At 57.1% G+C, this 25,354-nt stretch overlaps 2 protein-coding genes and 1 long non-coding RNA gene across 10 annotated transcripts; 2 read left to right on the top strand and 1 right to left on the bottom strand.

Moving 5' to 3' along the window:
- The first annotated feature begins 116 nt into the window (after positions 1–116).
- On the top strand, positions 117–4,803 carry SBSN (suprabasin). Its single transcript, XM_072780839.1, has 4 exons — positions 117–2,083; positions 3,518–3,589; positions 3,695–3,739; positions 4,624–4,803. The coding sequence occupies exons 1-4, from the start codon at positions 167–169 to the stop codon at positions 4,645–4,647; spliced, it is 2,058 nt and encodes a 685-aa protein (XP_072636940.1). The 5' UTR covers positions 117–166; the 3' UTR covers positions 4,648–4,803.
- On the bottom strand, positions 4,186–17,662 carry LOC140606885 (uncharacterized). Its single transcript, XR_012009086.1, has 3 exons — positions 12,434–17,662; positions 8,291–8,489; positions 4,186–6,346 (listed from the first exon to the last, which is right to left on the bottom strand). It is a non-coding gene; the product is annotated as an uncharacterized lncRNA (long non-coding RNA).
- DMKN (dermokine) lies at positions 10,985–24,498 on the top strand. 8 transcript variants are annotated; one of them, XM_072780873.1, is made up of 21 exons: positions 10,985–11,573; positions 11,819–12,025; positions 12,129–12,185; positions 12,460–12,510; positions 12,622–12,810; positions 13,282–13,338; positions 13,733–13,828; positions 14,052–14,102; positions 15,406–15,453; positions 16,088–16,141; positions 17,060–17,110; positions 17,254–17,301; positions 17,496–17,543; positions 19,761–19,817; positions 20,114–20,161; positions 21,830–21,877; positions 21,998–22,039; positions 22,365–22,433; positions 23,474–23,497; positions 23,606–23,649; positions 24,165–24,498. In XM_072780873.1, coding segments are annotated over exons 1-21 (1,668 nt in total). In that variant the 5' UTR covers positions 10,985–11,195; the 3' UTR covers positions 24,166–24,498. The 8 variants fall into 8 exon arrangements, with proteins under 8 accessions (XP_072636974.1, XP_072636964.1, XP_072636990.1 ...); XM_072780854.1 differs by having other exon boundaries at positions 10,986–11,573; positions 23,606–23,653; XM_072780863.1 differs by lacking the exon at positions 23,606–23,649.
- The last annotated feature ends 856 nt before the right edge of the window (positions 24,499–25,354 follow it).

Below are 25,354 nucleotides of genomic sequence, written 5' to 3' on the forward strand. Positions count from 1 at the left end.
CTCAACTCAAAGCTCCCTGGGAAATACCTCCCTGACTGGGGACCAAGTCAATGCCTCACAGGGGTAATTGAGTCATGAGGGGTGGAGAAGAGGGAGGGAAGGAGAGTATAAATAGCAGCTTTGCTTCCCCGGCTCCTCTCTGCATCCTCCCCAACCTGCCAACAACATGCACCTTGCCAGTGTGGTCAGCTCCTGCTCCCTCCTACTGCTATTGGGGGCCCTTCCTGGATGGGCGGCCAATGATGACCCCATTGAGAAGGTCATTGAAGGAATCAACCGAGGGCTGACCAATGCAGAGAGAGAGGTGGGCAAGGCCCTGGAAGGCATCAATAATGGAATCACTCACGCTGGAAGGGAAGTGGAGAAAGTTTTTAATGGACTTAGCCACATGGGGAGCCAGGCCGGCAAGGAACTGGACAAAGGCGTCCAGGGGCTCAACAGCGGCTTGGACAAGGTAGCCCATGAGATCAACAGTGGCATCGGACAAGCAGGAAAGGAAGCTGAGAAGTTTGTCCATGGGGTCAACAACGCTGCTGGACAGGTTGGGAAGGAGGCAGACAAAGTGATTCAGGGGGTCCATCATGGGGTCAACCAGGCTGGGAAGGAGGCGGAGAAGTTTGGTCAGGGGGTCCACCATGGGGTTAACCAGGCTGGGCGCGAGGCAGAGAAGTTTGGTCAGGGGGTCCACCATGGGGTTAACCAGGCTGGGAGCGAGGCAGAGAAGTTTGGTCAGGGGGTCCATCATGGGGTTAACCAGGCTGGAAAGGAGGCAGAGAAGTTTGGTCAGGGGGTTCATCATGGAGTTAACCAGGCTGGAAAGGAGGCAGAGAAGTTTGGTCAGGGGGTCCACCATGGGGTTAGCCAGGCTGGGAGCGAAGCAGAGAAGTTTGGCCATGGGGTCCATCATGGGGTTAACCAGGCTGGAAAGGAGGCAGAGAAGTTTGGCCAGGGGGTCCACCATGGGGTTAACCAGGCTGGGAGCGAAGCAGAGAAGTTTGGCCATGGGGTCCATCATGGGGTTAACCAGGCTGGGAAGGAGGCAGAGAAGTTTGGTCAGGGGGTCCACCATGGGGTTAACCAGGCTGGGAGTGAGGCAGAGAAGTTTGGCCATGGGGTCCATCATGGAGTTAACCAGGCTGGGAAGGAGGCAGAGAAGTTTGGTCAGGGAGTCCACCATGGGGTTAACCAGGCTGGGAAGGAGGCAGAGAAGTTTGGCCAGGGGGTCCACCATGGGGTTAACCAGGCTGGGAGCGAAGCAGAGAAGTTTGGCCATGGGGTCCATCATGGGGTTAACCAGGCTGGGAAGGAGGCAGAGAAGTTTGGTCAGGGGGTCCACCATGGGGTTGACCAGGCTGGGAAGGAGGCAGAGAAGTTTGGTCAGGGGGTCCACCATGGGGTTGACCAGGCTGGGAAGGAGGCAGAGAAGTTTGGTCAGGGGGTCCACCATGGGGTTAACCAGGCTGGGAAGGAGGCAGAGAAGTTTGGTCAGGGGGTCCACTATGCTGCTGGGCAGGCTGGGAAAGAGGGAGACAAAATAATCCAAGGAGTCCACCATGGGGTTGACCAGGCTGGGAAGGAGGCAGAGAAATTTGGCCAGGGACACCACCATGGGGTTAACCAGGCTGGTAAGGAGGCAGAGAAGTTTGGCCAGGGGGTCCATCATGGAGTTAACCAGGCTGGAAAGGAGGTGGAGAAGTTTGGTCAGGGGGTCCACCATGCTGCTGGGCAGGCTGGGAAAGAGGGAGACAAAATAGTCCAAGGGATCTATCCTGGGGTCAACCAGGCTGGGCAGGAGGTGGAGCACTTTGGCCAGGGAGTTCACCATGCCGTTGAACAGGCTGGAAAGGAGGCAGACAAAGTGGTCCAAGGGGTCCACGATGGGGTCAACCAGGCCGGGAAGGAGGCAGAGAAATTTGGCCAAGGGGTCCACCACGCTGCTGGCCAGGCTGGAAAGGAGGCGGAGAAACTTGGCCAAGGTGTCCACCATGCTGCTGGCCAGGCCGGGAAGGAGGTGGACAGGTTGCCGCAGAATGTTCATAATGGGGTCAACCAAGCCGGCAAGGAGGCCAACCAGCTGCTGAATGTAGGTGAACAGGGGTGGGGAAATGGGAAGAAGGGGCCGGGGGAGGGAGAGGCTAAGCCCTTGGGACATTGGGGTAGTCCATGTAGCCTTCATTCAGTCAGAGAAGCTCAGGGAGCTCTATGATGGTGTTCCCTTTCTTCCTCTTCATCTCCCTACAAAGGAGCTGGGGCTCAGCTGGTCAGATGGATCAAACCATCTTGTCCGCCAAGCCCTGTATCAGACAGTGTGAAAGGGACCCAGCCCCACCTTCAGAGAGCTGCCCTCCTAGTTAGGGGGTGTAAGGAGACGAACATGGGGTCTCTCCTGGGGAAGAGGAAAGAGTTACTGAGTCAAGATCCCGTGCAGTGCAAACGGAGTGAGTGTTGAGAAAACCCAGAGCATCAGAGTAAGCGTGAGGAATGGCTTGGAGAGATAAGCCCTATTCTGTTTAATTTTCATAACAAGCCTCTGAGGTAGTCAGGGTGAGGATGCTGACTCCCCGATTCTTAGATAAGGAAATAGAAGCTCAAGTGAGGTTTTAAGGGGATTTGCCAAGGGCAGGTGGCTAACACACAAGGGTTCTTTCTCTTCCCCGCCCCCACCCCGTCGTGGGAGATCTCCTGGAGGATTTCTGGAAGGGGAGCATTTCTGCTGAGGGAACCAATACTGGAGGCCCGGGGGAGGCAAGGGGTGCCATTCATAGCGGAACAGGCATCAGGGGGGCACTTGGGGAATAAGAGAAGGCTGACCCCTGCCTGCCTCAGTTCCCCCTCTCCAGTCTCCACGAGGAGTCTTGAGGACCAGCCCAGACCTGGAAGCCGATAGCTACATGGGCGGCCAGGCAGGGACCCAGGGCTGGGGGGTGGGGAGGAAGGGACCCTGCAGACAGTGTGCACGGTAGACGAATGGGCGCTGCGTAGATGGCAGTCTTCACTGGAAGAGGTCAGGAGAGGGAGGGCTGTTCCGGGCTGCAAAGCTGGCCACAGCAGCAGCGGAGGCACAGCTGAGTTTCGGGGGGTAAAACGAGGACAGGGATCAACTGAAGTTAGGGGTCAGGCGGGAGGGTGTACAGAGGGCAGAGCTGGGGTCGGGGCTGAGGTGACTGTGGTCCTAGGATTTGCATGGATCCTCGGGGTCCCCTTTCCAGTTTCCAGTCAGGCTTTTCTCAGCAACGGAGGGCATTTCATTAACTGAAATAAAAGGGAATTGGGGGAGGGAAGACTAGTCAGTAGGGTCAGACATCCTTCCAGGCTCTTCTTCCCATCTCACAGGATTCCCGCAGTGACATGGGCGTTGGGTTTTCTTTCCGGACAATGAGCGGGGAGGAGGCTAGCCTATGCCTCCCATCTGGGCCCCAGTCACCCTAGAGGGCAGCAGGTCACTGGGGGAAGAGGAACTTGGGAGACCCCCCCAAGGGCTGAGGGGTTGTAATGAGAGTCTGGGCTTGGTCCGCAGGGCGCTCATCCAGGCGTTTCCACCGGCCAGCACCAGCACGGAGGGGGCGCAACCACCACGTTAACATCTGGAGTAAGTCTCCCCAGCTCGGGGGGCCTGGGAGGGGAGGGAGGGGGCCCTCCTGGGATGGCGGTGGGGCACCTGCTGGTGACCAACCCTCTTGTGCTCCAATTCCAGGCTTCGGTCAACAGGCCTTTCATCAGCTTCCCAACTCTGTGGCAGGTGAGTGCCCGCGGCCGGTCAACCCGTGTGCACTGTCTTGGGAGATGTTCTCACGCCCCCTTCCCTCTGTGGACAGACTCAGCCTCGCAGAAACCATCCGACCTGTCTCCCAGCTTGGCCTTCCCTTTCTTCCTCTGCTCTTTGTCCCTCATCCCCCGCTCTCCTCTTCTGGCTGCTTTCCATTCCCTCCGAGGCAAATGCAAGCTGGCAATACGGACCCCGGGATGGGGGGCGTCCAGGGAGGCTGCTGAAGCTGCCCCCTCCATGTGCTCACTGCTTCTCATCACTCCCCTCGATCCCCTCTCTCTCTCCCTCCCTCCTCCCACTGTGAGTCCCTCTGCTGCCTCACAGCAGTGTGCCGGGGAGTGGGAAGCTGCAGCTCTGTCCTTTCCCTGGCTGACAGGACCACCCCCTCCCACCCACCCCCACCCCGCTGTGAAGGCTCCTGTGGGACCCTGGCCCCTACTCTGGGCCCAAAACGAAGTCCTAGTTTTGCATTTCTCTCTGCATTTAGCATGTCAGCTGCTTGAGACTGGGGCAAAAGGATGAGGGTGGGGAACAGCCCTGTGGTTGGGCCCAGAACCTAAAGGCACAGCCTCATTTATTCCTGGGCTGTGGGGATGCCAGGGGATCCCCTGAGGCAAAATGACAAGGCCCTGGGCTCCCACACAGCCCCTGGCACCCCTGCCTGGGAGGGCTGGCTCCCTGTTCTTCCTGAACCCAGAAGCCACCTTCCTGAAGACATTGCCTGGAACATAAGCTACTCCTAGGCCGGGGAAGCTAATGCCAATGTCCCCCTCATTTCTCTAGGGGGCCGGAGGGCAGAGGTCTTGATCCCCTCAGGGCTGTGTTCCTGCATTCATTCCCTCTCTCCTCTCTTCCAGAGCATCGCCAACATCATTCTCTAAACTGATGCACTGGCCTCACTCAGCAGACTGACATTCCTGTTGTCATACTGGCTGAAATGACCTGGGGGACCTGGGGGTGGGGGGGACAGACTTCCTGAGTCCGTAAGGGGGCTGTACTGGGATTTGTGAATAAATACGACGCCTTATATACTCTCATCATGGTCCACTCTGCTCCCCGAGGAAGGGCTGGTGGGGGGAGGCTTCTCTTTTCTTGCTATTTTGCCAAGGGAGTTGGGGGCTGGTGCACAGGGGGGCCAGGCTGGAGAGTCCAGGTCAGTAGGGCCAGATACAAGAGGGTGCTCGCAGGGACAAGCCACGCTTCGCTACTGTGCAAAATCTGTGCGTGCTCGGCATTAAGAGGAGCATCTGTGCAGAGAAGGCCAGCAGCGGGGGCAGAAGCACCAGGGAAGAGAATGGCGGGAACCTAGGTGGAGCCCAAGGCCGGAGGTGGCGGGGAGCATCCTCATGTGGGGGGTGTGGCACCAAAGGAATAACAATGATAACCTGTATTTATTGTGCAATGCTGGGCTCCCTGCTGGGTGCTTTCCACGCATGACATCACCGAATCCTCCCAACCCCCCAGTTAGGTAAGAGGCTCTGGTATTGCCCCTTTTTACAGAGAGGCACGTGGAGGCTGTCGCAGGTTAAGAAACAAGGTCACATAGTCAGGAAGTGGAGGGGAAACGGCTTGAGAGCTCACAAAGCATATTCTGAAAATACAGATTTTTTTTCTGTTTGGCATCAAGTCGTGGGGAATCGCGCATAGGGGAGACGGAAGAGATGCGTGTGGGAGATCCAAGGTGCAGGGGGGAGGCACACGGACGCCCGGAGGCCGGGCCTCTTTACAACAGCGACAACGGGGGACACAGAAGGCCCGGTTTTCAGGTGCATGGTGCAGCTCCTGCTCACTGAGCACTAGCTAGCTCCCAGGGCTGCGGGAAGAGCCAAAACCATTTAAGCCTCTCACAGCCCAAAAGGCAGAAGCCCTCTTGGGATCCCCATTGCATGGATGAGGACAACGGAGGCTCAGAGGGGCCAGCGCCTTGGCTGTCCACCGCCAGAACCGGACCTTTCACAGTTGCCTAAAAAGTCTCTAGAATGCCTGCCGAGCACTGGCCTGGGTGCTGGGTGCTGGGGCACGTGCACGCCTATTAGGACCATGGGCCTGTGGGCAGCTTCCTTTCCTTTTAGGGGCCACGATTTCCTACTACAGATGGGGAGGAGGGTTGTCTGCAGGGGAGGACGACAAACACGGCTCCCAGCACCAAAATTCCATCACCGGTGGGAACAAAAATTGCCCTTGCGGGGTTCCCAGGAAAGCAAATACAAAGCGATGAATCAGATGCATCGACAAGAAGTAGGCACCACCAGGAGGGGCAGGGGCTGCACGTGCACGATAACGGGGACGTTCCCGACGCTTCGCGTTCACTGCATTTTTCCTGATTTGTAGAACACCATCATTTTTGTGACATATGGTCCTTCCCTTCCCCTACAATATTTTTAATTTGAAAAGATTTCAAATGCACCATAAAGGTGAAAGAATTTTATAGCCGATGCCTGCGGAGCCCCCACTCACGGTCTGTTGCTAAGGCGCTGCTCTCCTTGCTTTGTCGCACGCCCATCTGTCACCGTCTATCCACCTAGCCATGCGTCAACACGTTTTGGGTGCCTCTCAAAGTAAACGGTGCTCGTCCGTTTCCTGCATTTTAATAAACAAGAAGCACTCCTTCAGACCCCACATTTACTGAGGGCCTACTACTCTGTGCTGGAGCTCGTGTCCTACAAGCGGGAGGAGGCCCTTCTGGAAAGGGCATATGCGAGGGGATCATTCTTTCCCACAGTGAAAGCTCTCCCTGATTTCCTCTGTACGCACATTTTCTTGCTGGGTTTATTTGGATGGGGGTCCCGAAAGTGCTGGAGACATATGGGATAATCCTGCGTGCGTGTGTGTGTGTGTGTGTGTGTGTGTGTGTGTGTGTGGAGTCAATCCTGGGAGGCTTCTGGGAAAGAACTGAGCCGGTTTTGAAGGGTAAAGAGGCATGGCTCACTTCTGCCTTGGGGCCTGCCGTCCCCTCCCTCTGCTAGGAACATCCTTGTGTCCCTCTGGCCCCCTGCGTTGGCTCCTCCTCACCCTGCAGGGGCCCTCTACTTGACCGCACAACCCGCCCAAAGGGCTGCCTTTCCCATCCTCTGTTCTGGCACGCTGATCTTGTCTCTTCACAGTGCTTAGGACAAGGTGCGATGATATATTTGCTCGTTCAATGTCCATTGTCCCCCTAGACCAACATGTTCCAGAGGAGAGGTCGAGGCCAGGCACGAATGGCCGGCAGCTAACAGAGGGCAGGCCACTGCCTCGAGCAGACTTGGTTTCCCTTTCGGCCATGGAGTAGGTGGGAGCCAGAACCAGGCACCTGAGACGGACAGGTGGAGGCAGGCTGGGGGTGAGGAGAGGAGGGGCCGGTTGTGCAGACGTGATGTGGAGGACAGGGGAGGGTAGTTCAGGCGGGACCCTCGTTACTGGGTGCGGAGCGCTGACAGGCATGATTCGTTCTCCGTCATCTCTAGCTCCCCGAGCTCCCTGTGAGGCACATACCGTGACTGTCCCCCTGAGGCCACCCAGCTAGTAAGTGGCGAAGACCTGGCTCCTGGTCAAGAGCACTTCCTTGCTGCTGGTCTCTGCTGGCGAGGTGGCCTGCTTCCCTGGGACCTTCGGGGAGGGGAGGGGGCTACCTCCAAGCAAGTCCTCTTTAAAAATGAAGTGTCTGCGTTCAGGAGGGGTGTGTGTGTGTGTGTGTGTGTGTGTGTGTGTGTGTGTGTCTGTGTTGTGTCTTTCAAAATTAAACTGCCAAGGAGATACTCCGACATCAACATGGCCAACACCAGCAGGAACACCGAGGGCACACTCCTGGGTGCCAGCCACTGCCCTGGGTGCCTGGCGAGGATTACCTCGCTTCACCCTGGCATTCCTGCCTCTTACAGACAAGGAAGGTGCTGCTCAGGTGGGTCAAGTTCCCAGCTAGTAAGGGGTGCAGTTAGGGCTTGAAGCCCGGCTCCACGATAGGTACTGCGCACAAGTGAGCCAGCAGATGCCAGTCCGAGGCCCAGGACACCACGCAGGGGAGCGGAGACACCACCCAGACCCAAGGCCTCATCTCCTCTCTCTGCTTGAGTCCAGCCTCCATCCCCCTGACCCCCACGAAGCCTCCTTCCTGGTCTCTGTACCCACCTCCTGCCCCCTATTCCCCCAGCCTGTCTGTCAGAGGGACCCTGTTAACGCTGAGTCAGACCATAGGCCACCTCAGTCAAAACCCTCCACTGGTTCTACCTCATTCAGAGTAAGAGATAAAGTCCTCACAATGGCCCAAGTCCCCAAGTCCCCCGTCTGGGCCGGTTTCTCTTTGACTCCAACTCTAACCCCTTCCCCCCCTCTCCCCCCCTCCAGCCACAATGGTCCTTAAATAGAGTAAGGAGGTTCCTGCCCTGGGGCCTTTGCACTGCTGTCCCTCCACTTGGGATCCTCTATCCCCAGACATCCTCATGGCTCACTCTCTCTCTTCCTCTGGGTGTCAGTTCATAGGTCACATCTCAAAGAGCCTTTCCTGATGACCGTATTTAAGATACTCCGTCTTCTCTAGTCCCTTACCTCCCACTATTCTTCCTCCTTAGTGCTCACCACCTGAGATGCTCGTTGTGCATCCTCCTCACATTGACTGTGAGCTCCCTAAGGAGAGCGATCAGGCGATCCTCTTCCACGCTCTATCCCCCGCGCCTAGAACAGGTGTGCCACACAGCAGGTACCCAATAAATCCTTACGGAGTGAATGAGGTAGTGACTTAGAAAAGCTGAAATCAAAAAAAAAAAAAAAGAAATAAGAAAAGCTGAAATCAGAGGGTCTTGGACATGAGGTCGGGCATGTCAGATTTGTGGATGCCAAAGGAGGGATGGGGACGTAGGAGAAAAAGTTATTTGGGGTCAGACAGACCTGGGTCAAATTCCGACGGCACCACTTTACCACGATCGTTTTCAAATATGCTCTTATGTGTGTGTTTACCAGCCCTGGGCCTCAGTCACCTCACCTGTAAAATGGGAGCGTCTGCTCTCCCCCGCCCCCCAGGTTGTGGTAAGGATTCAATGAGATCACGCACGTGGAAGCACTTAGTCTTCTATCTGGTTCACAGCAGGTATTTCATACATATGCCTTCAGACCACACGAGGTGACCTCTAGGTCCAGAGATGTCTGAGGGTAGTTCCCCCAGGAGGTAGAACATGGGCGTGCATGGGGGGGTCCGGGCCCAGGAACGTGGCTTTGAATACGTCTGAATCACACCGCAAGAGCCACGCCCTTTTCTCAGTTTTCTCTGAAGCTTTCTGATTATGTTAGAGAATAAGACTCCATTTCTGTGCTCGTGTGCCCTGAACACCTCCCTCATACTTGCTAACCTCCCTTTTGACCACAGGAGCTGCAGCCAGCTATAATGTAACGTCACTGTGTGCTTCTTCGCTATGTTTTCTGGCACTTTCTATTTAGGGGCAAGTGATCCCGGCTTTCCACTTGCAGTAGCAACATAAAATAAACTTAAGAAAGTAAGCTGGCTTAAAGAAAAGTATTAGTAATAGAGGTGGGTCAGAGGCAGCTACACACCACGGCGAAGGTGCTGTCCCACGAGGGAAGCGTGGGAAGGAGTCTCTGAGTCACCAAGTGCTCTGCCTCCAGCCCCCTGGTCCTGCCCCGGGAAGTGGAAGCACCAGGCTCAGGGGCTGGGGGGCCCACCAGCAATCCGGAGGCCTCAGATTTACTCCTGCCCCCTGCCCCCACCCGCCACAAGGGCCCAGGGCAAAACCACAGCCAATTCCATCCAGAGAAGAATGAAGGTTTGGGCAAGCAGGAGGAGGTCTGAGACCGATGACCACAGACAGCGCCGGGAGTGGGCCTTGGGAGTGGGGCAGGCCTGGGCTTGGCCATTCCCGTCCGAGCTCCAGCTTCTCTGTCTCGAAACGGGGCAATGAGACGACTGTCTCCCAGGGACTGTGTGAGCCTTGAAGTGCTTAGTCCAGCGCTGGGCACACAGAGCCCTTGATAAACTGGAGCTGCGGGGACGATTATGATTATTACCACTACCACCATTATCATTGTCATTAAAAAGAGGTGGAATAACAGGGAGGTAGGAGGTGCCCAGGACAGACAGGGATGGTGTTTACGCAGCGAGAGGTGTTGGATGTTACAAGCTGGGGTGCGGGTGCTGGGGTGGAGAGAGACTTACAGAACATTGAGAAAGGCGGATGGAAACCGGCCCCTCCTAACTAGGTGATGAGTCCCAGTGATACAAGGCCCCGGGGCCCTGGGAGCAGAGAAGCAACCCCGTGCTGGACAGGGGTGAGACCGGGAAGATGCCTGAGCTCCGTGACCTGAGCTGGGATGGGGGGGGGGGGGCATGCTACTGACCCAGGGCTCTGGGGGGAGGTGAGGCAGTGGGGCGTGGGGACTCAAGTCGGTCCCCTGCCGGTGCAGTCCGGGCCCTGGGGAGCCTGGGGATGGGTGGGGTGAGCAGCAGCCCCAGTCCTCTCAGGAGGCTCTGAGCTCACACACGTGCCCCTGTGGGCCAGGTAAACAGGATGGGTGCCTGGGTCAGCTGCTCCCTCCCACTCATCCCCTGGGGGTGGCTGGCCCGCCCAGCTCCCTGCTCCGCACCCAGCTTTCTCAGCCAAGAGCAGCCCGAGCGCTGAGACGCCCTGATGACCACTCTCGGGCTGGCCACTTCCTTCCTTGGTACCTGGGGTTCCCACTGAGGGCAGGCTCACAGCTCCCAGACTCTGTGGGCTGGAAGGTGTGGGAGAGTGTGAGGACAGTCACCTTTAGGTGGCTGAATGGGAGGGAAGAAAGATGGGAGAGACAAAGGCCACCAAAACTGAGAGAGCAAGGCCAAGAAAGGGCACCTGCTTCTCATCCCGGTGCGCCTGGCCCAGGATGGCTTACACCTGGCGGGGGTGGGGGGGAGGTCCTGCTGCACTGGATTCTCTACGCTTGCCTCCTGGTTGGGTTGGGTCCTGCCTGTGGTTCCTTTCTCCTAAGTCCTCTCCACACCACCACCTCTAGGAGACACCAAGCACCTATCTCCCCAGATGCCCCCATCTCCACCCTGCGCCCCAAATTCCTGGGGTTGGGAAATCGGAACACTTTTGCACCTGCCTCATCCCGTTTCTTCCTCCCCAGTGCTCCGGCTCCCTCTCTGTTTCAACACAGACTCTCAGACTCACAATTATGGCTCATTACCCTATCGGTGGCTGGTCCTGAGTCACGAGGGAGGGACTCTGGGCCGCCCAGCCGTGTCACCTTCTCCCAGGCCACAGTATAAGGAGTAGCGGCAGGGAGGAGGGCCCTGGAAAGGCAGGGGAGTCTGGGAAAGGAGAGAGAAGGCTGCGGACTCAGAGGGAAGGAGAGTAAGTCAGGAGGAAGAGAACAGAGGAGGGCACACAGACACGGAGGTGGAAGGGCAAAGAGAAGAAAACTCGGGTGGGAAGAAGACAGGAGGGAGAGGAGTGAGGCAGAGATGAAGTCAAGGGGCTCCCTGGCCTGCCTCCTGCTGGCCCTGTGTCTGGGCAGTGGGGAGGCTGGCCCACTGCTGAGAGGAGGGGAGAGCGCCGGAGTGGGTGCTGGGGAGGCCCTGGGACACGGGGTGGGAGATGCCATCGGACAGGGGGTGGGAAATGCCATTAGCCAAGGAGTCGAAGAGGCTGCGGGCCAAGGGGCTGGAGAGGCGGCCGGCCCTGCAGCCCGGGACGCCGTGGGCCGTGGCATCGGGGAAGCGGCCCGTGCCCTTGGAAACACCGGGGGTGAGGCTGGCAGACAGGTGGAGAACGTCATTCGACATGGGGCCGATGCTGTCCACGGCTCCTGGCAGGGGGCGCCCGGCAGCGACGGTGCTTGGGTGAGTAGCTCCGGGCGAGGAGGTGTGCGGCGGTGGGCAGTCGGGGTGAGAACCTTGGCAATCACTGCGAGGATGGCTTGGCCTCCTACGTGCCGCTGCCCGGGCTGGTTTCCCTCCACGCCACGGTGCATCCCGCCTCCATCACGCTGGGGCCCCTCTCCCTGCCTTCGTCCTGCTGTGCCTGCCCTCCCGGTCCCAGACGGGGAAGGTCACCCACACTCAGGGTGGGCATGTTGTTCTTGCAGGGAACCAACGGCCAGCCTCCATCTGGAGGCCACGGCATCTTTGGCTCCCAGGGTGGCTCTGGAGGCCACGGCCAGGGCAATCCTGGAGGTCCAGGGACCCCCTGGGGCCAGGGATATCCTGGAGGCTCAGATGGCAGCTTTGGAAACCACCCTCAGGGAGGCTCCTGGGGCCAAGGAGGCTCTTTCCCTTCGGGGACCAACGCTCAGGTACAGCAACCACCCGGGCCCTGATGCTTGCCCCCTCTTGCCCTTCAAGCTCCCCCCATGTGTCCCTCATCTGGCGGGACACACACCAGCCTCTTCTCTGCAGGGGACTGTGGTCCAGCCTGGGTACGGCTCAGTGAGAGGCAGCAACTCGCATTCGGAGGTAAGCGGGGGAGAGTCTGGGGGAGAGGCCGTCCGGGTGCTGGGTGTGTGGGACAGAGAGTAGGACAGAGGAGGAGGAGAGGACGGAGGATGCGGGTTGAGGTACCAGGCAGATTGCACAGGGAGGCCGGACGAGGGAGCGGAGAGGGACGGGCGTGGGGAGAGACACACGGGCAAAGGGGGCCAGGCCGCAGGAAGCCGGAGGGCCCGGCCTGTGGCGACGGCTTCCACGGAAGCCTGGAGACTCACCTGTCCTTGGAAACTTCCCTCCGCAGTGCACTAACCCCCCGCCATCCGGCTCGGGCGGCAGCTCCGGCCACTCCGGGGTAAGAGGACGGGCGGGCGGAGGCACCGGGTGCAGGGAACCGGCCCCAGCAAGAGAGGGAGGGGAGGGGGGAGGCGGTCAATCTTCACTCTGGTCCCTTCCTGCCCCTCAGGGAGGCAGTGGCGGTGGCAGTGGCGGCAGCAGCGGCGGTGGCAGCAGTAGCAGTGGCGGCAGCAGCGGCGGTGGCAGCAGCAGTGGCAGTGGCAGCAGCAGCGGCGGTGGCGGCAGCAGCGGTGGTGGCAGCAGCAGCAGTGGCAGCAGCAGCGGTGGCAGCGGTGGCAGCAGTTACGGGCCCAGCTGGGTGAGTCGTGCTCGGCCGCTGGCCCTCCCGGCCTCGGCAGCCTCCCAGCCCCAGCAGGCCCTCCAGGTTGAGGTGCCCCCCGCCACTCACAGCTTCGCTTGGGGGGCAGGGGGATGCTCCACCTCCGTCTAACCCAGGATTCCTGTTGGCAGAACCCACCAGAGCCGGGGGTGGCAGAGGGAACAGGAGCTTGGGGAGCTCCCAGGAGACCCGGGGGCTGCAGGGGGAGGCCTGTCACCCACGCGGAGACAGGGACACGTACAGAGCTGGGGTGCAGGCGACGCTGATGAATACAGGGCACACGAGGCCCCTCTAGGGCTGAGGGGCCAGGAGGGGACCACGGCCTGGCAGCCGGCCTCGGGCAGCCCTCGGGTACCCGGGAAGGGTCTGGGAAGCAAGAGGATAAGGCAGGCCACATAAGTGGCTTTAACTGATCGCTCCCCATACTACCTGCTTTCTCCCCCAATCCAGGACCGTCCCTTAGAAAATTCTAGGAATTTTGATCAGAGCGGCTACTCAGGCTCCCAGGTAAGGACTCTTGGGGTCCCTTCCTCTTTCTAGGTTCCAGAAGAGGGAGGGGTGAGGAGCAGGAGGGGGAGGACAGAACGGGCCCTCAGGTGGCCGGGGTCAAGGCTCTGGAGAAGTTAGGCTCCCGAGGTTTTTCACTTCTGGCATGTGGTAGGGGGGAGAAGCCCACAGCTCAGAATCCCCAAACTGTCCCACATTTCCAAATACACTTGGCCACACCTGTCCTTTGTGCTCCGAATAACTTCCCGCGGTGGCCCGGTGGCTAGTGGCTAACGATGGGAAGAGAGGGAGGTTGGGCAGAGGGGAGCAAAACAGATCGCTAAGGCCCTGGCAACTATTTGGTCCCCGTCGAGTCCTTCTAAGAGCCTCCGTGGACTCTTGCTCTCCGCCACAGGGACACAATACCCCACAGGGACACAATACCGGCTCTTCCTGGGGGAGCAGTAGCAGCGGAAGTGGTGGCGGAAGTGGCAGTGGAAATAAACCGGGGGTGAGTGTCTGCTGAGCGCTCACCTGCATTGATCTGCCTCCTGTCTCTGGAGGGGAGGGGGAATTAGGGGTGCTGAGGCCTCTCGGATGAGGGGGGAGCTGGGAGAGCGATGGTCAGAGCTGAGAATGGGGTTGAGGTGAGGTAGCCTTGGGGCTGCAACGTGGAGGCTGGGATTGCCATCTGGGTGGCAACAGAGGGAAAGCTGTCCCTCTCTCTCCCACAGTGTGACAGCCCAGGGAATGATGTCCGCGTATCCGGAGGATCTGGGGGTCAGGTGAGAGCCAAACTTGGGACTGTGCCCACCTCTAAGGCTAACCTCCATCGCCACCCCCTTTTGTGGGGGAAGAAACCAACCGCTTACCCCTACAAATATTAACAATCTCCAAAGTAATAATTAAGTGCAAATCCTTGTGTGATGTGCCTCACTTTGTACGGTGGGCGGGGCTGTGAAAAATCACATAGAAACCAGCCCTTTTGGAAACATAATCATTGCAAATGACCTGCACCCACCTGGCCAGTGAGCAGAATTCAGTGGCCTCTTTGACAACATCTGGAAACTGGGTTTGGAAAGAGTGTGCTTATTCTGGAAGTCTGGGCTTTCTGTCAGCCCCTGCAGCACTGACAAGAGGAAATGTCATGCTAGGGTCCCCACGAAGCACCTAGAGGTCTTGTGAAAATGCAGCTTCTGAGTCAGCAGGCCCGGGGTGGGGCTGAGATTCTCGTTTCCACCAGGTTCTGGGCAAGGCTGATGCGTGCTGGTGTGCGCGTCGCCATGGGGAGAAGGCTCCCTGAATATTAGGCTCCTCGGATGTTAGGGATCCTAACCTCTATGGGTAGACAGGTGTCAGGAAAATTCCCGGCTTGTGAGTCTATTTCTAGTTTTTTATGTACCAAAGTCTTCACTATGTAGTCAAATACACTAGTCTCTTCTATGGCTTCTGCTCTTTCCTTCTAGAACTATGAAGACTTCTATAATTTCATTTTTTTTTTCCTATTTAACTCTTTAATCTATCTGGACTTGACTTTTCTGTATTCAATCCAGTCCCATTCCGCAGTTCAGCTCGACTTACCCCACACCTTGGATCAGAGGGGTGTGCTTTCTTATGAAGGGAAAACCGGATAAAAAGAGAAGGCGGGGGGTGGGGGAGGAGAATCAGCGAAGTTTAACGAAGTGCTCCCCGCACCCCCAAATACTTAACTGGTGTTCCCAGACACATGCATTGAATTATTCACACCACTGATGTAAACTGTCACTTGTAAATGCCTTCACATTTTGGGAGAGTTTCTGGGAGTTCTATTTTGTTAAGGTGACTCATCTGTTCTGTGATGCTACTTTCTTTATGGCACATTAACAGCTGCCAGTACAAGTCCTCCTTTGTTGCCCGTCTTCTCCAGTGTTTTCTTACCGATTCTTAAACATTTATTCTTTTAGATGAACTCCAAGATTATTTTGACCAGTTCCAAAAGAGAGTTCCACAAGGAGTTTTAAAGGAATTGTATTAAGCCAATACATAGATGTGCAGGGATGGACCTAAGATCTAAAACAATGATCTCTGTGGCACTGTCTCATCCCTCAGGGCTTCGGAGGAGGACAGGGAGGTCCTGGCAGCTCTGGTGACATCAGGGTAAGGAGACGACAGGACTTGAGAGTAGAGGCTGGTGGCGGGAGATGGGATGGAAGTCAACTTTGCAGTAGCAACGCTAACAGAGCACACAGTCCCGCATCGCAGGCCGGTTTTGAGCTTAGCTCGGGGAAGTCATCTCAGTCCAGGGCAAGTGGGACTCAAGAGGCGCCTGCCTCTAACTTAGGAGGAGGCGAACCAGGCTACTTCACTGACTCTCCAGCCAGTGTCACCTTTCTGACCAATGCAGCACATCCACCCAGATTGCGTCTTGCAATTCGAATCAATTTAGTCCAATTTTGTCTGCCTCAAAGCCAGGGGACAATTCACTTTGGTGGCAAAGGCCGTTCCTGTTGGGTTTTGGGCAGTTTGCAGAAGTGAATAGAAAGAGATGGTTATGCTGCCAATGAGGATCGTAAGTGAGCAGTAACCCAACCCACAGGAAGCTGAAGCAAGGTTTGCCAAGGGAGATGGGGGTACCCTGGGAGAAGAGCCTCCCTGGGGCCCTGGGGAATCCTCTGCTGTGTGCCTGCCTCAGCCCCGATTCAGGAGTCTCCTGCCCACATCCTGCTGGCCTGCTCTCCCATCCTTCATATTCCCCGCTTCCCCACTGACTCTTCGTTTTCTCTCTCTGCAGGAAATAAGCAAAGAGGGTGGTCACCTCGTTGGGGGCCCCCAAGACAATTCTCAGGTGAGCAGGGATGGCTTTAGGAGAACACTGAGGGGTGTGGAAAAGAAACGGGAACCTCAGTATCTTTTCGCAAGCTGCTCCGACTCTGTGTCGAGTGACCAGATTAAGACAGGGGTCTGGGATCCCTGTCTCCTTGGTTCATCCATTCTCTCCCTTCTTCATTTTTTTTTTTTTTTACCTCCCTTCTTCAAACTGTGATCATCATTGTGTATTATCACTGCGAGGGGAAACATAGCCAAAAGTAACAGGAGAATGGTCAGGGGCCTATTTTTGGAAACCATACTTAAGAAGGGTTGACAAGTGGAAAGCAGTGACCTCTGAGTTAGAAGGTGGGGGTTCAGAGGACAGCTGTCTCATCTGTCATCTGAGCATCTTCAGGCAGGGCAGTCGACCTTCTAAGCCTGGGCCTCCTCCTGGGTAAGACGGGGATGGCAAAACCTAACCTGCATAACCCCCCAGTTACTGCAGAGCTTTCCGCATCATAACCAGCCCCGGGGTGGTTCAGGATCCGGACGCTGGAGTCCGACAAGGAGACAGATCCTGAGGCACGCTGCTGGACGGCTCTCAGTTTGCTTTCCTCACCTGTAAAGTAGAGACGTCTCCACCCAGGAATGTGGCAGGATAAGGCACCAGGCCAGGTGCACGGTGGGACTACACATTAGCTCCTAGCAGTGTTTTGGGGGACAGGTGACGGGATGGGGAGCAGAATAGGAAGATGATTCAAGGGACTGGGCAGGGTCACTCTAGAAACAGGTGGCAAATCATTCCGGGAAGGTGGGGTTCCTAGCTGCTGTGTGAAAAGGAGAGGAGGTGGCTTTACACAGAGTACACAGAGCTTGAGCAAAGGCAGAGACGGTGGGCCAGGAGCAGGGTGACAGGCACAGGCCTTGAACATCAGTCCCCCACCTTCCTACCCAGTGGCACGGGTCCAGTGGAGGAGGTGAAGCTGTCAGTGGGATCAATACCTTGGTGAGTGGAGGCATCACCCCACCTTGGGCCGGGACCATGTCAAGTGATCCCTGCCTCCCTGCCTGACTCCCAGAGCTCCTGCCTCGGCCTCTTGCTCACAGGATGGGTTCCTACTCTCATCTCATTTCTCTTTGGTTCCTTAGAACTCTCAGACGTCTGCTGGGCTCTTCAACTTCGATACTTTCTGGAAGGTGAGTTTGGCAAGATTGCTCTGCTCACTTTCTTTTGGAAAAGCAAACCTCTGTCCCTCTGCCCCGCAGGCTCAAGTCTTCTTTCCAGAAGGACCGACCACCAGTGGTGGCCCTTGACCTCTTGCCCCAAGGCCCTGAACTAATTACTTTACAACTCAATTTGTTATTTTCCATTTTTTTTTCCCTCTCTGCAGAATTTTAAATCCAAGCTGGGTTTCATTAACTGGGATGCCATAAACAAGGTAAGGGCTGGAAGGTCGTGCCATTCCGATCTTCATGGGAGAGGGAAATGGAGAAGAAGCTACCTGCTAACCCCTCATGTGGGAAGCTAGGGAAATGATGATGGTACCGGGAGTGTTTTGTCCAGTGCACAAAAAAAAAAAAAAAAAAAAGAGAGAGACAAAAATAAAGAAGTAGGGGGCAGAGCGAGAAGGGGGTGGGAGTTTGGAAAGAGCCAGGAGTCGGGGATGAGAAAGGAATGGGCCTCTTTTGTGTCTCAATGTGCAGACTGAGCAAGTGTCAGCCTCAGTTTCTCCTTTGAGATCTGGAAGGTTAAGGGGAGAGTGAGGAAGCCTCATTCTCAGGACACCACAGAGGTAGCAGAGGCAGGGTAGGGGATGCACTGAACAGTCGGGGGAACTCAAGAGCCCAGGAGGACTGATGCCAGGAGAGAAGGGAAGGGAAGTGACTAGGTACTCAGCGCCTGCTGGGTGCCAGACTTTCTGGGCACGTCATCTTAGGAGGCACTTAGAGCCCAGAACCCCCCTTCTTCTTCTTCCTGCCCACCCCTCCCACATTCAGGGGAACCCCTGGCCAGGCTGATTTGACACCCGAATAGCAGAGGTGCCTCCAGAGTAGAGGCGGACCCACAATCCCAGCACCCACCAAAGGCAGACGTTGCAATTGGCAGCCCACTGCTGTGCTTTGTTTCATTCACTGTTTTTGTTTTGTTTTGTTTTGAACACTATGAATTGGCTGCCAGATTTTAAAAACTGAGAGCTTTTACAGAATGACTTGGAATTCCAGTCTCTTGAAAAATGTGGCAACACCGGGCCCTCTTTGCTCAAGCTCCAGCGGGCAAAAGCTGAACGGCGCTGCTTCTCTCCAGCAGCCACATGCCCGCTGCCCACCGCAGTGACCCCGAGTAGCTCAGTTTCTGACCCTTTGCACAAAAGAAGGGCAGCAAGGAGCCCTGCCCTCTAAAATTCTTGGGGGAAACAAGGCGGTGGTCCGCAGGGAGGCGGAGAGAGAGCCCCATGCTCAGGCAAGGCCAAGTCTGCGCCTTGGGGAATGAGGTGGGAGAGGGTGAGATGCTGGAGGCAGAAGTCCCCAGCTGTGCTCTGTTCAGGTTTGGATGAAAATGACGAAAATAAACTGTTTCTGTTTTATAGAGAACGGGTGTCTGGCAGGGGTGAGGCTCCTTACCGAGGACCGCAGGGAGACGAGTCCCCTGAGTATGAGGCACTTAGGGTCAGAGGCACAGACTGATGCTTCCCCAGGGGCCAGGAAGGCAGCAGACATTCCTGCACACCTAGGGGGGCAGTGGAGGGGGCGCTCACAGTTAGGATTCACTGGGGGCAGCTCTAGGAGGAGGGCCAGAGAAGAGGGGGAGCCCGTGTCCTTCACAGGGAGGGAGCTGAACACTGGGGCCAGAGGGAGCAGTGCCAACAGGGAGCCGATACGGAACAGTTCCTGCCAAGTATGAGGTGTTCCATTGCAAACTGGAATATCTGGATTTGACTGGATGACAGCCGTGGGCAAAAAAGATCCCTGCAGATTTCAGGAGCAGAGAGGCCTGATCCACCCCTGCTTGGCCCATTAAGCCCTGAACTCTTATTCCTTGAGCTCCTTCTTAGAACTTACTTCTTTGCCCAGGACCAGAGGAGCTTTCGCACCCCGTGACCTTCAGACAAGGAGCTACCAGATGGATGGGAGCCCCCCTCCCACCCCTTCTTAAAACCCCATTATCCACCCCTAATTGCAACCTTTACCCTTGAAATAAACCTTAGCTGCCCCACACTCCTGGTCTCTGCTCCTTTCTTAAGACTCCACTGTTGCTTCAGGGGGGTTGGAAGGGCCAACTGTAGCCCCATGGCTTCGGGAAATGGGCTGGGGCTGGAAGGGCAGGTAAAAAGGCGGGAAGATCTGAGGGCAGGTCCTGGTCCCTAAGGTTTCATTGCAGTGGCCTTCTGCCAGAGGCTGGGGAAGCAGGGAGACTGAAGAGTGGGGTACCTGTGCTGGGGGCGGGGGGCTGGTTAGTGGCTCCAGAGATCTAGCCTCTCTCTCTCTCTGCTGCCAGACGGAGTTTTCTGGTGTCCCTAAAAGTCACCCAGCTTCCCCCCCAGACCTTAGCCACGATTAAATTCTGAAGGCTGAGCGATGGTGGTGGTGGGAATAGGGGCGTAGGTGAGCAAGGGGCCGGGCTCCCAGCTCACCTGCACCCTACCTTTCCTCCGCAGGGCCAAGTCCCACGCCCCAGCACACGCGCCCTGCTCTACTTCAGCCGACTCTGGGAGGTAGGAGAACTCTCACTTTTCAGAGAACTAGGGATCCTGGTCATCTGTCCCTCTCCCCACCTCCCTCAAGCTCCAGCCCACCTGTCACAAAATCTGCCCTCTTCATTTTTGAGATGGGCAACCTCACCCGAATGCCATCCGAAGTGCTAACACCCTCAACCTCCGGTATGCTTATCTTCATCTAAACCCAAACCACACCCAGGCGCCCAAACCCACTCTTGCACATGAGCGTGAAACTTTCCAACAAGCTGCCACGCTCCCCACTGAGGCCCACTCACCTCTTCTCCTCCCTCCAGGACTTCAAACACAACACCCCTTTCCTGAACTGGAAAGAAATTATTGAGGTAAGGGTAGCAGAACCTCTTGTTTTGGGGTTAGGAAGCTCAGATCCAGGGACGGGAGGGTCCGGGCTCTTGGCACGGGGCCGGCGGATTCAGTCCCTGTTGCTGACTTTCCCCACTGAGGGAGGGCACCTCCCTCCCTTCCCACTCTCCTCCCTTTCTGCAACCGAGTGGGGGTGGGGTAGGGAGAGGAGCTGTGAGTCACTGGAGAAGGAGTAGGGTGGGCGGTCCCCCCTGGGATAAAAGCTGAGGCCAAGGGCTGGGGCCTCCAGAGGCGCAGGAACATGAAGCCAACCACCATCTCTGCTCTGTTGCTGCTCCTGCTGGGGGCGTCCTGGCTCAGGGGGAGCCACAGCTGGGTGGGTACTGCGGGGTGAGCAGGTGGTGGGGCCTGAGCCGGGGGCCTCTCTCAGGACTGGAAAAGGGGTGTCAGGGAGGAGAGCTGAAAGGAAACTAGAGGCCTTAGGGGAGCAGGTCAGGCCATGGTCAAGTGTGAGCAGGTGCAGCAGGTCGGAATATCCAGGTTCTGGGAAGGATGGGCAGAACCTCTGGGTCCTGCAGAAGGCCACATCTTGAGTCTGCATGGCCATTGGCCTTTGGGCACAGAGGCCAAGGCTGCCCACTCACTCATGCGTGTGGGCCAGGCATGTGAGGCTGGACTGTTGCCGGGGCCGGGGGGGGGGGGGAGCGGGCAACAAGGGTGGAGGTCAGGGCCTCAGATCAGATGCATTGTCACGCACTCATGAATGACCCATGTGGCCATGTCATCTGATGGAAAGCTGATTTTTAATTGTTTGTAACTAATGTAAAAATGCAGACCAAACAAAAAATGTCTGGAGGCCAGTGGTCAAGCAGCTTGTGACCTCAGTGTTAAGGCTAAGAGTGGGGCTACAATTCAATGGGAGTGAAGTCAGAGTTAGGAGGAACATCCTACCCCTGTGTGTGTGTGTGTGTCTGTGTGTGTGTGTGTGTGTGTGTGTAGAGGTGGGAGTCCTGAGTGGAGAAGTGGTGGTTGCAGCAACTAAACTTCTCCCCTGCTGCTGGAAAGCTACCCCTGGCCCTGCCCGCGGAGGGGAGATGGCCCATGCACCTGTGCTGCGGCTCGCGTGGCTTCGAGGGCTTTCCTGTATTTCTCCCCCTTCTCTCTCTCTCCGTGGGCCGCGAGCCAATCTAATCACCTCACTTTGCCTCTGTTTGCTGAGGACAACAGCCCTCCTTTCAGGAACCCTGCGGGAACAGTGTTTGAGAACAGGGATTGTGGGGCCAGGGAGGAGCAGGGTTCTGTGCTGGCGGAAGGTGGGTTGGGGCTGAGGGCCGGATGGGCGCCAAGGGAGCCTGTGTGGGTACCGCTTGCCGTTCCTGCCCAGTCCCAGGCCGCGGCCTCGCTGCAGGTGCACCGGGGGTGGGGGGTGGGGGTGCTGCCTCGCTCCCGACACTGAGTGTGGAAATCTGTCCTGTATCTGTCGGGTCACCAGCGTCCTCCAGGCTCGCTGCCTTCTCTGGAGGCAGTGCTGGTCCTGGGCCGCGGAGCGGGGTGCGGCGGGGTGCATGGGTGCTGGTGCTCCCACGGGCGGGCAGAGCCTAGGTGGCAGGTGGCGGGAGCCCCGCGAGTGTGGGGGGCCCGGAGGACCTCGGGCAAGGACGCCCTCACCACGGTCCTCTCCCTTCCAGGGGGCCGATGCGACTTCGCTCCAGAAGAGGTCGGGCGGTGCTGGTCAGGTGAGTCTCCGCCCTCAGGCTGCCTCGGACGGCCGGGCCCGGGCCCTCTCGGTCTTGTTCTCGGGCTGGCCCATCTGACATTCTCTCTCCTGCACACCCCCCTTTTTGTCATTTTCTCAGTCTGGCGCAGGATGGCAGGAGGTGGCGGCGGTGACTTCCAAGGTAAGACATCTGCCACCTGAGCACCTGACCCAAACCTCACTGGTCTCCTCGGTCTCCTGCCCTCATCCCCCAAGTAACCCTTGAGGAGCTGGGAGAGGTACCAGGGAAGGGGGAGGCAGGGCCGTGCGGACTAGGACCATGAGGGAGGTGAGGCCATGGGCTCTGGCTGCCTGAAGATTCTACGGGACAACAATGCATGACACACGGAGGGAAGGCCGGGGGCTGGGAGAGAGGTCTGGCCCAGGCCGGGAGGCGGGTGCTTATTCCACCAAAATGCCCTCATCCCTTCTCTCCTACCTGCCCGCCCCTCCGCTTCCTTCCATAGAACCCCTATAACCAGCAGGCATACCCTACTCCCGCTGGCGGGCAGTACTCAGCCAAGATCCCCTCTAAGGTAAGACTCCCTAATGCCCGGTTTCCCCACTGGGGTCTCTGATGGGGGCGAGGGAGGGAGGCTTTCATGGCCAGTCTTAGCTGAGCCCGAATCCTGTTCATTTCGAAAGTCAAAGTCTCATCTCTCTGCCCCTGGGGAGGGAGACTCGGGCTCCCTGAGAGCTGTTTGGAGTGGAGGTGAAAGGTCCAAGGTTCTTCATTCCCACGCACTCAGAAAAAGTTACAGGGGGGCAGCGGCTGCATCACACGCCCTGGAGAAAAATGGGAACCAGCATCCTCTCAAATAGGGACATATGACTCTAAAAAACCCTCACATGACACACATCAGGCAGCCTTCCCTCATCGTGTCTGCTCTCTTCGCCTCCTTGACTGCTGTGAACTTTCGTGGGAGGGGCGGAGAGTGAGAGGAGGACACGCGAGTTAGGGGAGACTTTCCCACCAGCTTGTGTTGCTGGGAAAATTAATGCTTCGTTTCACAAAGGAAATTAACAGAAAAAAAGAAAAAGCAACCAAAACCCTGAGAACTTTATTGCGTTCAGTTGCAAAGAAAGCGATCTTATAAATCCAGTAAGTGAATGTGCTAAATGCTAATGAGGCTGGTGAAGAAAAAGCAGGTGCTCTTTCCCTCCATCTCTCAGAACCAGGGAGCCCTGGCCCTCGGGGCTTCTACCGAGAGCTCAGGAGCCACCCACTGACTGGAAGCAGGTGAAGAAGCAGTCAAGGCCGCCCATGGGTGTCCACTTGCCCATATTTGGGGCCGATTTCTATCCACCCAGCAGGCAGAGGGACACCTACCTACCTACCTACCTACCTTCTTTTCACTCTGCTGGGTCGGTGTGTGCTCTTCTTGGGTACAACGTACTTAGGGTGATAAATCTACTTTGAAAGAAAGTCTAGGGGCTGAATGTCCACCTTCAGACTCAAGGACCCTTGAGATAGTCTCGGTCTGAGCTGCCCCGGCCACCAAGCCCTTCCTGGGCCCCGAGCACGTTGCAGACGCCTCTGTGGCCCCACATCACCTCCTCTGATCTCTCTTTACAGGGGGGAGTCACGCCTTCCTCCTCGGTGAGTAGTGGGGCGGGGAACCCGTGGCTCCTGGGAGAAGGGGTGTGAGGCCAGAGGTGTGCGGGGGGCCAGGGCCACGGCCACTCAGCCGTTCTCCGCATCCCGCAGGCTTCCCGGGTGCGGCCTGGCCTGCTGCAGTGGGTGAAGTTCTGGTAGGTGAGTGTTGGAGGGAGCTGCGCCAGCCTGATCCGGGGGCCCCGCACGGCCACCCCAGGGGCAGGCCTGGGATCTCGGCATTTGCTTTGCTTTGGGCGGATGCTCTAAAGGCATCGAGGAGGCGACCCCCGCGTGGAGCAAGACTCACAAGGAAATGACCGAGGACATGTGTGAAGTACCCGCTGATGCTGAGGGAAGGCCGGCCAGAGGCTGGGCATGCAGGGACAGCTGGGGAGAGGCGGGGGGCGGGGTGCGCGGCACAGTCAGGTTTGGGGAGCTGCAGAGAAAGGCTCAGGGGCAGGAAGAGTGAGTCTCCAATGAGGAAAGGGTGATGGATTAACTTGGCAGAAGGGCAAAGTCTGTCTTACGGAGGCGCAAGAGTGAGGGGATGTGCAGGTGAAGCATCCCCCCCCCCCAAGAAACTGTGGGAGCGCAGAGGCTGGAAGAAAGGACCCCCGGTTTCAACAGTCACGAGTAGCCACCTTCTACCATTTGCTCTTTTTTCTTCTAGAAAATTATTTCCGATCACGACGGAGGCCCCAACCAACGTCAGTCGTGAAGGAGGCCACCCGCGCCCCGCCCCCAGCTCTCTCCCTGCGTCAGGCTTGGTCTCGGTGCCGACACCTGCTTTTTCCAGGTTGGGGACCTGGTCTGTCTGTCCGTCATTTCTTCCAACGGCGCTGTGGTATCTCTTTGTCCAGCAACCTCATTGGACGAATCTGCCACTTTCCTCACCTACTCCGTGTTGTGACCTGAAGTCACTGTGACAATTCTTCAGAAGAAGTTTCCTACTGTTGAGTTTCTTTGTGGAAATCAAACATAAATCTTGTTTCCTTAAGATTTCACACGCTGTGTTCTTTCAAATTATGCTGATGGCCAAGATCAGGGAGGATGGAGGTGATTCAGGGGCAGATAACTCGCCTTCTTGCTGAGAGTGGTAGACCAAATGGGGGGCTAAGACAGGTAAGACCTGGGTGGCCCTGTCAAGCAGTAGCTAGTTGATCTCACTGTGCCTCAGTTTCTCCATCCGTCAAAAATCATCTTGGCCCACCCTGTGCCTGAATGCCATGCCCCCCGCAGCTGACGCACTCACAGGTGTTTTGCTAGCCTGAACAGGGAAGTGATTCACATCAGGAGGAGGGAGTAAAGAGGTTTTTCAGGAGAGGAGGCCCACCCCAGAGGGTCAGGAAGGGGGCAGCAATAGCGGGATATATGCCTCAGCCTTGTAAACACATGGAAGTATGGATGAGGTGGTGAACTTAGGAAGTTGTGGGCAAGTGGCTCTTACCCAACCCAGTGCCTTATCATATGCAGTGTCTTTGGGATGCAGACAGAGTGATAGAAACTTCTACTCCATTAATGTGCCAAGGAAACAGGCAGAGGTTCTTGGCACAGGCTGAGCCCAGGCTTATCCCAAGCCTAGGAACTCTGCAGATAGGCCTGGAGAGTCTGTATTTGAGTCTCTGAGTCAAAGTCCCATCAAGGCCATGTCATGTGCCCGAATTAGGGAATCCCCACCACTCATCCCTGACATCCCTGCAGGGACCCAGGAAGTAAAAGGAGGGCAGGAAGCACCCTGCCAGCCCAGGCGATTCCCTCTGAGACTGCAAGGCACACACAGCTCCTGTTTGCCTTGGTCACTGCTCCATCCCCAGCACTGACCACAGGGCCTGGCACAGGGTGGGCCTCAAATGGTTGATG

This window comes from Canis lupus, chromosome 1 (genome assembly GCF_048164855.1).
Source record: "Canis lupus baileyi chromosome 1, mCanLup2.hap1, whole genome shotgun sequence".
In the NCBI taxonomy this organism is placed as follows: domain Eukaryota; kingdom Metazoa; phylum Chordata; class Mammalia; order Carnivora; family Canidae; genus Canis; species Canis lupus.